The sequence below is a fragment of the Saccostrea cucullata genome, unplaced genomic scaffold (genome assembly GCF_032062105.1).
Source record: "Saccostrea cucullata isolate Sc308-1 unplaced genomic scaffold, CSIRO_AGI_Scuc_v1 ctg3975, whole genome shotgun sequence".
Taxonomy (NCBI): Eukaryota; Metazoa; Mollusca; class Bivalvia; order Ostreida; family Ostreidae; genus Saccostrea; species Saccostrea cuccullata.
Window position 1 is genome coordinate 25,060 of NW_026937966.1, and position 12,504 is coordinate 37,563.

At 33.4% G+C, this 12,504-nt stretch overlaps 1 protein-coding gene across 3 annotated transcripts; it reads right to left on the reverse strand.

Moving 5' to 3' along the window:
- Positions 1-653: 653 nt before the first annotated feature.
- On the reverse strand, positions 654-10,861 carry LOC134249135 (methylmalonic aciduria type A homolog, mitochondrial-like). 3 transcript variants are annotated; one of them, XM_062731487.1, is made up of 8 exons: positions 10,779-10,861; positions 7,282-7,725; positions 7,015-7,137; positions 6,206-6,376; positions 3,408-3,494; positions 2,325-2,473; positions 1,567-2,047; positions 654-1,015 (listed from the first exon to the last, which is right to left on the reverse strand). In XM_062731487.1, the coding sequence occupies exons 2-7, from the start codon at positions 7,706-7,708 to the stop codon at positions 1,742-1,744; spliced, it is 1,263 nt and encodes a 420-aa protein (XP_062587471.1). In that variant the 5' UTR covers positions 7,709-7,725; positions 10,779-10,861; the 3' UTR covers positions 654-1,015; positions 1,567-1,741. The 3 variants fall into 3 exon arrangements, with proteins under 3 accessions (XP_062587471.1, XP_062587469.1, XP_062587470.1); XM_062731485.1 differs by having other exon boundaries at positions 7,282-7,775; XM_062731486.1 differs by having other exon boundaries at positions 7,282-7,775; positions 10,770-10,857.
- Between the last annotated feature and the right edge of the window lie 1,643 nt (positions 10,862-12,504).

The window sequence follows — 12,504 nt, forward strand, 5'->3', positions numbered from 1 at the left end:
ATAAGGCAGTGACGGCGTTCCATATAAGTACGTACAAATTAGCGGTATTTTCATTAACCAAGATCTTTTTCTTTTGAACTTAAAACATACCTATCATGTCAAAAGTATCAATTCTTGCTACATGTTGCCACCCCCACTCATTATTTAATTCGGAATATCTAGGCTTTTTTATGTACAATTTTGAAAACCTGTCATGTAAAATATCAAAATCGTAAAAAAAAAAAAAAGCGGAAAACGTCAGATATTTCGGACTACTCATTATTATGAAATTATACCCGAACCTTTAATACCAAAAGTGAGAGAATCACGTTTTGAAAGTTTCTTTTCTGATTCCCTTGACTGCATGACCATTCTCTGAAAAATAGTGCATCTTTCCACACATTCCAATTTGTATTAAAATAACAATGTAGGTAAACTATCATTTTTCTCAGCAGGAAATCGCTATAATTCTATAGAAGTAGAAATTTAAGAAATACGAAAATGCATCGTACTTATATATTTTGTTATGCCAAACCCAAAATAAAAAAGGAATTTGATTAACATCTGTATCATTTTTTCAGCAATCCAAATACAAACCTTCCTAAAAATCTTTTTTTCATTTTTTACAACTACTGCATAGCTGGAACTGCCACAAGAATTACAAAACCACAGAATGTATGAACTTTTTTTATTAAGCGTAAAATAATATTGCTTTATTTAACTTACTATATCTCATAAAACACTTCAGAAACAACATAAACACAAATAAGTACTGTATAAAATAACGTTAAATAGCAAATTCTCATTACATCAGACTCAATGGGAACGACGAAAATCAAAGGATTTGAGATTTTGAGGGTAAAATACTTTTTATAATAAATGATTAGGACTTTTAAAATACATAATACATGTAATTGTTTCTTATCATTCAACTTTGAATTCAATTGGGGTGTTCTCTAAGTCAAAGGAAGATTCAGGATATATTTCACTGCAAAAGCTCAAGGACTTTCTGAGATATGACACACAGAAAGGAGCGCTGCATTTCATTTCCGGAAATATGCATAGCATTTCCGACATTTTTTGTTTTCATTTCCGACATTTTTTGTTTTCATTTCCGACATAATTTTTTTTTCATTTCCGGAATTTACCTGTAAGGCAATTCAATGTTTTCTAAGTAAAAAAAAATGGAATTTTAATAGTATTAATGCCAAAATATTAATAAAAAAAAAAAATTATACATATGCATACATGTAGCACTAAATCTAGGTAAAAGAGTTTAATGAGCATAAAACTTTTTCACCATATTTAATGTGCACAAAATTAAATGTCAGTGACAGCACCATACTTATGTCCAAGTCACTGATAGATTTACAAAATTGGATTTCAATGATTTATTTATGATTTATTCCTTTAAATTTTTCATAAGTAAAGTTATCAAATTTGTTACTATAGGTACTACTTATGTATTTGAAAAAAATGTCGGAAATGAAAACAAAAAATTGTCGGAAATGAAAACTTAAAAATGTCGGAAATGAAAAGTTGATAATTACCAAAAATTCCGGAAATGAAATGCAGCCGAAAGGAGACAGACAAAGGGAAAATAGACCCAAATACATATTATCTTCTTTCATTGAAAGCAAAAATCAATAAACATGTATTTGGTATATGTAAGCTTGATTCACACTTCAATTATACACACACGTTTTACCAGGAATCATCAAGTAAATATCGTAGCAAAAACCAGGGGAAAATTTATAAATTATCACGTTTTATCATCCACAACATACTCTTTTATAAAGTCCTTCATTAACAAGTCGGCTGCGTCCCCAGGTGTGAGTACACCGTGTGACACCCTATCCTCCATTACACCTATCTTCTCCTTGACCACAGGGTGGGAATGGAACAAATCCATGATATTGTCCTTGATGTAATTCCACATCCAAATCTTCTTCTGGTCTGCCCGCTTTATGTCTAAGTCACCTGTACTTGACATCACTCGTCTGAATTCACACATTTTCTCCCACAGAGATGGAATTCCTTCTTTAGTTAATGATGATATCCTTAAAACCTGCAAAGAGCACAATCCCTGTTGTAGAGCAAAACCTCATAGCAAAAAAAAGAAAAAAAAAACCTAGTTGAATTACCCTGCTATAGCAAAGGTTCCTCATACTAGACTTTCTAACATTTGTTATATGGTTTTAATTTTCCATGTTACTCTAAATGAACAATGTAACAATTTCAGTTTTAATTTTGTCCATCTTCATGATGCATTATTAATTTCAAACAGAGTATCAGTAGTTACTTGACATGCATTACAGATCTTAACTCTCTGTTGATAACTTTACCTCTGGACTCCAGTTTATATTAACCTTCCTGATGAACTTGAGGGCACTCATGTATTCACTCTGTATGATGCGGGCAGAATTGACCAGGTCGCCATCACATTTATTGACTACCACAAGGTCCGCTACCTCTACTATGCCCTTCTTTATACCTGTAAATAGGACACAGAAAATTTACTTAATGAAATAAAGTCATTGTTTCTCCGTGCACATCTAACAGTGAAATATGTACTGAAATGTGAACTTGAAAAAGATGCATACACAAAAATAACCCATATTTTTTTATCTTATTTAAATCCCCACTTATTTTACTCCTTCTTAATGTTACTATACATACCAGGCGCGTAGCCTGGCATACATTTGTACACATTATTTTCGAAAATAAGGAGAGAGAGAGAGATGTGATTTCCATATGTATGTGTGTATGCTCTTAAAACATGTGGACATCATTTTGCAAACAATAAATAAAATAATTATAAAAAATATAATTACTTAGAAACAATTTCGAATAATAAAAAAATAAATGAGGTTTGTGGCGAAAAAAGGCTTGTTTTCCAAAAATGTGTATCATGTGGATCTATCTTGACGTTTCAACTTTGAAAAGACATACAATGAACATTCATTTTAAAATGTATAAAATATACATAAATTAAGTGCAAGAAATTGAGTTAAAAAGAATTCTCCAGTCTCTTTAACATTACTGTCTGTCTAACAGTCAATATCAGGGCCTGTCTAAATCAGTCAACCACTCTAATCGACTGTTTTACCTTCCGTGTATTTTGTCTCTTCAAAAGTTTAAAATTGTTTTAGTAGGTTCATCATACAACCATACTGGACATATCCTTTCTCATTTTTGAGTGTTTATCCGCATTTTGTATAAAAACAGAAAAGACCTTGTATATGACTGCGCCACAAACTTATAAAGTGTAAAGAAAATGCGATCAGGTGGGTAGAATTTATGCATGTCGAAAATTCACTTTCTCACAACACCCCTGCCTACTCGGGCATCCATATTAAAAGTACCCTGGCTATGCCCCTGTATACACATACTTGTATATTTGTATTGTATGTACATTGTAAACAAACCTTGCAGTTCATCCCCACCAGCAGGGGGTATTATCAAACAGAACATATCCACCATGTCTGCTACCACAAACTCTGCCTGCCCAACACCTAGAAACAAAGTAATCATAAAATATCAGAAAATCAGTTTTTGACTAATTTATAGCATTACTAGTAATTTTGTATATTTTTTTTATCAATAAATTTACCACAAAGTAAACATTTAATATACTGTATATTCTTCACAGCTTAACATAGTTTCAATCAAAATGAATATACATATAAATGATAATCATTTCGATGAAGAAATGTTCTTGAAATTTTTTACAAGTTACGATGTAAATAATTATTCCACAAATCAGGATCCACTGCACAGTGCACAAACAGGAGCCAGTAAATACTATATTTGAATCTACATAATGTAAAATCAAATATAGTATGTTACCGGCCACTGTGAGTGCACATTAGCGATGGGTATCGCTAAAATATTTCGTATCATGATATATCAAGATTTTTTCCCCAAAATATCATGATAATATCAAGATATTTTTACAAGCAATTTTCACAATGAATTTAAATGAATAATCAATACTTTTTTTAAATATGCAAGAAAAACAAAATTTCACTTTTTAAAAAATTTTTATGTAGATAAAATTAATCATGTTTGGATGGTAAGATGCCATTCTTTTCACCTTTTACAACATTTTTTAGACTTTCCGTAATTGTAATTTTAAAGATTGTACAAATAAATAAATAATTTCTGGACGTTATAATATGTACCTAAATACCTGTATTTAGGTCTCCGTATCATGATACATATCACACAACAAAAAATGGCGATATAACGGTATACCGATAAAATTGCACATCCCTAGTGCACATGCCTATTAACATACATGTAACTAAAACAAGAGGCCCACGGGCCTTATAGGTCAACTAAATATCATGTAACAACTTTCGAACAATTGAATTTGTTTCGCCTTTTAAATCCGAGGCCACAAAATTTACAATTTTGAAAGAGGCACCATTGCTTATCATAATTATGCACTTAGCTTGCTTACTCTAGTTACTTAATACCCAGAGGTAGATCAGAGTAACAAAGAAAAAATGCACTTCCAACTTATAATCAGTCGTCCAACCCACCCCAAAGGAACCACTGACCATGGGGCCACTTATTTCAAAATTTTGGAAATTTTTTCATAAATTTTATTTCATCATAAATGGTTGATTGATACTAAAGAGCAAATTTCAAAGCATTAATTTATTTTCAGACTATGTAACACCCCCATACCCCTGACCCAGGGGGCATGAAATTAACCATTTTGATAGAGGCACCTTTTTTCATCATAAATATATATACTTAGATCATTGGCATAATACCCAGGAGGTGCAAAGGAAAAGATTTTCAAAGAATTAAAGTATTTTCACTATATAATCAAAAGACCCCACTTACACAAAATGGGTAAACCCCTGACACAGGGGCCATGAAATTTACAAATCAGGTTGAGGCACTCTTGCTCATTATAGCTATATACTAATTTAGTTTATTTAATACCCAGAAGCAGAGAGGAAAATTTTTAAAGAATTAATGTTTTTTCACTATATAATCAAAAGAGCCCCACCCTAACACCAGAACCCCTGACCCTGGGGCCATAAAATTCAAAATGTTGAAAAAAGGCACTCTTACTCATCATAACTATATACTTAGTTAGTTTATCTAATACCCAGGAGCAGAGAAGAAGATTTTCAAAGAATAAATGCATTTTCAGTATATAATCAATGGAGCCTTGCCCTTACACCAGAACCCCTGACCCTAGGGCCATAAAATTCAAAATTTTGGAAGAGGCACTCTTGTTCATCATAACTATGTACTTAGTTAGTTTATTTAATACCCAGGAGCAGAAAAGAAGATTCTCTAAGAATTAATTTATTTTCACTGTATAATCAATAGAGCCCCGCCCTTACACCAGAACCCCTGACCCTAGGGCCATAAATTTTCATAATTTTGGAAGAGGCACTCTTGCTCATCATAACTATGTACTTAGTTAGTTTATTAAATACCCAGGAGCAGAGAAGAAGATTTTCAAAGAATTAATGTTTTTCACTATATAATCAAAAGAGCCCCGTCCTTACACCAGAACCCCTGACCATGGGGCCATAAAATTCACAATTTTAGTAGAGCCACTCTTGCTCATTATAGCTATATACTAATCTAGTTTATTTAATACCCAGGAGCAGAGAAGAAGATCTTCAAATCTGGGCCCTGGGGCCATGAATTTCACAATTTTGTAGAGGACTCAATGCTCATTACATTCATACTAACAGTTTGACTGCTTGATGTCCAGGAGTAGAGAAGAAGATTTTCAAGGATTTATCAATTTTAGTGGTTTTGGCCCCAACAGGGACCCGTCAGGCCCCAGGGGGTCAGGGACCATAAAATTCACAATTTATGTTCACCTTCACCCATAGATGCTATATACCAAATTGGGTTGATATTGGTTCAGTTGTTTCAGAGAAAAAGCTGAAAATGTTCAAATGTTAACACACGACGAACAACGCACGACGACGGACGAAAACGGATAGCAATAGGTCACCTGAGTGACTCAGGTGACCTAAAAAAAAGGTAATGTAGTGTAGTGTAAGCAAAATTAATTTAGCAGTTGATCATCACATTTTAACAACTTCCAAGCTACTTAGAAGCTTCTTTCTGTTTATTCAAGTTAAATAATTACACATGTATTTAATTTATTTGATTTAAAAATATACAAATAGATGATTGGGTACAATACTGACCTATTGTTTCTATGGGCTATAATACTGACCTATTGTTTCTATCAGTATGATGTCATATCCTGCTGCCTCACACACCAGTATAGCTTCGTTGGTTGTCCTGGTAACACCTCCCAGAATTCCCCGGGATGGCGAGGCTCGGATGTAAGCGTTCATGTCTTTTGACAGTTCAGGCATCCTTGTTTTGTCACCAAGCAGAGAACCTGATTGGAACATTTATAAAAGATTATAAATCTCAACTTGTTATTTGAAGGAGGGTAAATTCTCAAACTAAATGATTGTTTTGTTAACGTGTATCAATAGATGTACATCCCTGCAAGTCTGGTCTCTGTATACTTTATCTAATAATTTGGGAATGGACCTGCTAAAAATCTTTGTTTCTATTGCCTGGGAAATGTAGGTCAGATCATTCTGATTGGTCAGATGATTTCTCTGAAATATTTGGTAGATGTACATCCCCAGATACATTACAAATATCTATGCAAGTTTGGTCCAAGAAGACTTTGAAATTTCTTTGGAAGATATGTGCTCTAAAACCATTAATTTAAATACATGTAACTGAAAATGTACATATGCATGTAGGTCTGATACAGACCTAGATGCATATTAACCAATATAAAAGTAACTTAATCATTGATAAGAGAACTAATGTATTGAAAAAAAACCCAAGTAAATGACAGTTGAGGCTATCTTATTTCTAGGACATGATAAAGACTTCTTATCAAGTCAAATAAGCCTATCCTCTCTATAAGGGTAACCTATAAAGAACTTGCACCCACTCCTGATGAGAAAGGATCAACTGCTAAGACAGCAACTCTGTGATTATCATAAATGAACTCACCCCCACTGCGTGATGAGGAGGGATCAACTGCTAAGACAGCAACTCTGTGATCCCTTTCTGTAAGGAACTTTCCAAATGTTTCAATAAATGTGCTCTTCCCAGCCCCAGGTGGTCCAGAGAGTCCTAGAAAAGAAAAAGAATTAATCAAAAATTTCTTTTCTCATCATAAATAACAATTTAAATGTGCATCTTTCTTAATCAAAAGAGTTTGTTTAATAAAAAAAACTCTTGGTAAAAAAAAAAGAGAGACTCTGAGATATTACTCACCTATTCTAAAAGTTGGTGGACCTTTCATAGAATGAACTCCAACCATCTTTTGATCATGTAGAATTAGGTTCAGTAATGCTTTGGCTTGAACTTTCTTCTTTGGGTTGCTAGTCTCTATAAGAGTTATTGCTCTTGCTAAACTCCCCCTATTCTGACTTTTCAGTCCTTTGAAAATGTTTTGAACATATTCATCAGGTTCTATAATTAATCCCTTTTCCACAGATTCTGCTTGTAGTAAAGATGAACATGATATAAAAATGTTTCTTGAGCTGTTTTTGAAACATTTTAAAGAACAACTTCTATCATTTCCTCTGCAGCCTTTGCTAAAAATATGCCTATTAACATTTCTGAGGGAGTGTTTCCATCTTATGGCAGTTGATGTAGGCATCCACCAAATCTTGTTAAGATATTTCCAAGTTAACATCATGGCTCCACTTCTCACACCTGTCACCAATATCAAACAAGATCATAGAAACATCATGGTTTCCATTCACCTGTAATTGAAAACCAAACAAAGTATTATATCTTGCCACATTTCATTTAATTTATTAATCATAATAGGGAGCAGCTCAAAGTGTTACCCAGAAAATAAGCTCAATAGACAAACAAGTAATGATGAAGAAAATCTTAATTTAAATTGCATATTTGACAATTTAATTTTTAAGTAAAACTTTTCCAAACTTCTGTCAGAATTTGTTTGTATGTGGAGGACTGTATACGTAAAGGCTTAGGCCAGGTAAAATTAATCTTTAGATTCTCATCCTAATTAGCAAAAAAATTGGGGCGGGTGGGCGGATTTTTTTATTTTTTATAATTGTTAAATTGTAAGTATTTATAACAAAACATGGACTCTTCGTACACATTTTCTCATTATGTTAATGCCAATATGAATAGATTTAATCTTTTTTTCATATTCTTTTAAATATTTTAAAGAAAATTCTTGCTTTAAATTATTAGATATTTATTGTTAATTAACATATTATCAAGTACACATATACGTACGGTACACACGAAACAAAATGAGGTGGGGTTCTGATATCAATAAATTTTGTATGCATGACTTCTCATGTCTCACTTTTCCCTAAAGACCCTTTAGTTTTACCTACAAATCCCTCTGTTTTCTGTAAAATATCATAGGTTTCCACCTTCCTTAAAAATGGATCGTTCTTGAGACTTGACATGTTCGACAATAAAATAAGTCATATTTACAAAATCTATAAATATTCTAATAAAATATCCTACCAAAAAAAACGAGGCCTGAACAGGTTTGATATTTAACATTTTCTTAGCACTAAACATTCTCTAAAGCCTGCCTACGATGTTTTATTTTTTATCAAATCAAAATCACACACAGTTGGAGATCGTTTAAACTTGACCAGGTGTCATTTTCCATGTCTATTTTTATACTTAGTTTTAAAAAAAATCTTTAAAAAAACTTGCTCATGAATGCCATACTCCAGCATGCTAGAGGTTCACGGCGAGATACTTTTGACTTGGCGCCGCGTAGTATATAAGGAGCGTAGGGACGTTAACCGAGGCTCTTACTTGTAGGAGTAATGAATGCCAGTGATGGTATCTAGATGTGTTTATGCTATTATTTTTTTCTGCCTTCTCTATACTGACAAATAATCTTTTCCTTACATATTCAAACTGCTTTTATTGCCGATTTTTCTCCATTCCTCACATGGCTCTTTTGCTATAAATAGCGACACGCGACTTTTAATACAGACGGGAGATAACTCTTAAACTTCACCCAAATTCTTACTGAATAAAAATACATGAAAATGCCTTTATTAACACCCAAAAATCAAAATAAAAAACTCCGGGGCGGGACATTTAGAGAGGGGCGGGCGGGGATGAGAATCTAAAGATTAATTTTATCTGGCCTTATTGTTTTGTGTAGATTTAATTGTTACAACAATATTTAATCTAATTATGAAACAAAAAATAAATGTATAATAGCAATAGCATGTATTCTTCAATGTTTTTCATTTTAAAAAACACAAGCTAGGCCTACTTATATTTGATTACAAAAATAAAATGACATACAAGTTCATGTGACATTGCAGTCTAGATTGTATTTTATGTGGTAAAAGTGTGAAGAGGTGCATCATTAAGTTAAACCATTACGACTTGTGCAAGCTTTGTTTGTGTGTTGTTTAACGCTCCTTTTGAGAATATAATTCACTATGAATTGAACTGAATGAAGAAACAAACCACCACTTGCCCTATGAGGGCCATTGAGCAGTGAATGATCTTTTTCTTGTCATCACATCCTATGACATGAGACCTTGATTTAGAGATCTTATCCAAAGGAACCGATCTCTACCTCCCATGGTGGATTCGAACCCAGGATTTAAAGATCAGATCCATACTTAGAGCACATGCTCTGTTAACCACTGCACCATGCAGCATGCAGGCGACAAGTGTAAGCTATGTAAAGGGTTTTTTTTATATTGTACAACTGCATTCGCCCTAATGGTCAAACAATAAGTATATATTCTCCAAATTAAAATAACACAACTAATTCTAGAAAATACAGTTCAAAGGGTATTTCGTCTCGTGCCAAACTCATGGTAAGTAAATTAGAGAAAAGTTTCTCCTAAATAATCCACAGGCACCTGCATTTTTATCAAAAGTCGCTAAATTAGCCAAATATCGAAAAAAAAATTCCACCCCCTCTATATCAGGTCCAGTACAATCAGTACTTTTAGCTACGTAGGTAGAATTACCTACGTAGCTTTATTTACCTACCTCAGGTAGCTTTATTTAGCTATTTCAATGTAACTTTTCTTTTTATGGAAAAGAGACAAAAAATCGCAGTTAAATGACTATTGATATTTATACTAGGGAGACTTTAAAAAACATTCCAAAGCTGAGATAGTTTAAACATCGCTGTGTTTGGTCAATTTAGAGCAAAACGTGTAATTCCATTGTTTGGTTAGCTGTCCGTGCGGTGAGGCATGACTGAGTATGATTACTTCACATTGTGCTGAATAATTACCGACCTATTATCGTGTTAACCAGAACTGGACTTCTTTGTCATTTCATTCAAGGAGTAACTGCTCTAACTGTCATACATAGCCCCAAAACTTTCAAAACTTTGATTGCAATTGCGCAGAAAAAGACATTTCTTCAAGAGGGAATTTTTTATGAATTGTTTTCAGATGAGTTCAAAGTTGAAAATGATCACTGCATCAAAATGATAGTTTTTGCACATCCTGAGAAAATTGCTTTTTTATAGACATAAATTCATTTGGTAGCTAAATCAAGCTACCTGAGGTAGGTAAATAAAGCTACGTAGGTAATTCTACCTACGTAGCTAAATGTACTGATTGTACTGGACCTGTATATATACAAATGTAAATAGTAAATGTGCATTTTGTATAGAAGGGGTAGAATTTTTCGATATTTGGCTAATTAAGCGACTTACTGATAAAAATTCAGATGCTTGTGAATAATCGAGTAAATTTCAAAACTTTTCTCACATTGATTACCATTGATTCCTATTATTTTTTTCTTATTAAGGCATCATATTTATGTTTTTCTGTCCCCTTTCGCTGGCCTTCTGTGCTATATGAACCGGATATAGAAATCCGAACGCTAAATTTTAGAATGATATAGTCAATTTAGACGGCATTGCGAATTCCGATTAAGTATTATGGTACGTTCATTGGGAAGGGGGGAGGTATTTTTAACCTTTACTTGTGGTACAGAAATATTACCAAAATGTATTTTTATTAATCATTCATCAAAATAAACATTTTTTCTATATAAAAAGAATTATATATCAGAGTACTGCTATTTGATACAGTTCCTCATAGACGTCTTATCAGCAAGCTGAAAGCATATGGATTAGGACTTGAAACAATTCAGTGGATCCAAGACTACCTAAGGGATAGAAAACAACAGGTTACAGTGAATGGGAGAAGTTCCGAGTGGCATGATGTAACATCTGGCATCCCACAAGGCTCCGTCTTAGGACCGATATTGTTTGTAATATTCATAAACGACCTACCAGAGATCGTCGAGTCAATGGTATACCTTTTCGCAGATGATACAAAGATTTTTAACATTGTGAAAGAAAATGGAGATCAGGAAACACTGCAAAGAGATCTTGAAAAACTCACTCAGTGGAGCAACACTTGGTTGTTGAAATTCCATCCTGAAAAGTGTAAATATATGCATATAGGGAAAAAGTCTTCACAAGAGGTGTCATACAAGTTATTAGGAGAATCTTTAGAGCGTGTTCAGGAAGAAAAGGACATAGGAGTAATCATCGACGAAAATTTAACTTTTGAGAAACACATATGCGAGAAAGTAAAGAAAGCCAACTCGACATTTGCCATGATTAGAAGGATATTTCAACATTTAGATGAAAATACATTCATTCCGCTCTATAAATCTCTGGTTCGAACACACTTGGACTATGCAAGCTCAGTCTGGTTCCCATACAAAACTAAATATATTGAGATGGTGGAGGGAGTGCAAAGAAGGGCAACAAAGCAGATACCTGGAATGTCAGATCATACCTATTCTGAGAGACTGAAGAAACTCAAACTACCAACACTCAGCTATAGAAGACACAGAGGAGATATGATAGAGATATATAAAATTACGAGTGGAAAATATGACACAAAAGCAGCCAACTTTGTGAAATTTAGGAGAGATCATGTAGGGAGAGAAACTGCAAGGGGGAATTCCAAGCAACTATTAATCCAGAGAGCCAGATTAGATATCAGAAAATATAACTTCACCCTGAGAGCTGCTAAGATCTGGAACAGTCTACCAGAGGATGTTATAAGTGCGAAGACTACTAATTCTTTCAAGCAACGTTTGGATAAACACTGGGAAAATCAAGACATTTTATATGACTATAAGGCTACAATATCCGGAAGTCACGTAGTGAGTTATACTAAAACTGAAGTAGGATATAGGGAGTCCAATGAAGAGGATCCTTAGGGAGCCTGAATTGGAAACCAACGATAAGTAACGATAAGTAAGTAAGTATTATTACAAGAATTTTTTTTTAAATTATCTTATATTTATTATTTTTATTTAATTGTTTTTGTTGTTGTTGTTGTTGTTTTTTTTTTATCAACCTATGGTTTTCTATACTTTTGATCCAGTGTGAGACTGTACTGTGAATATGTAACAAATCCTATATTTTCATGATGATACATCTTGTGGTGATGCACTTCTCAATGTCAAACTTAATCACTA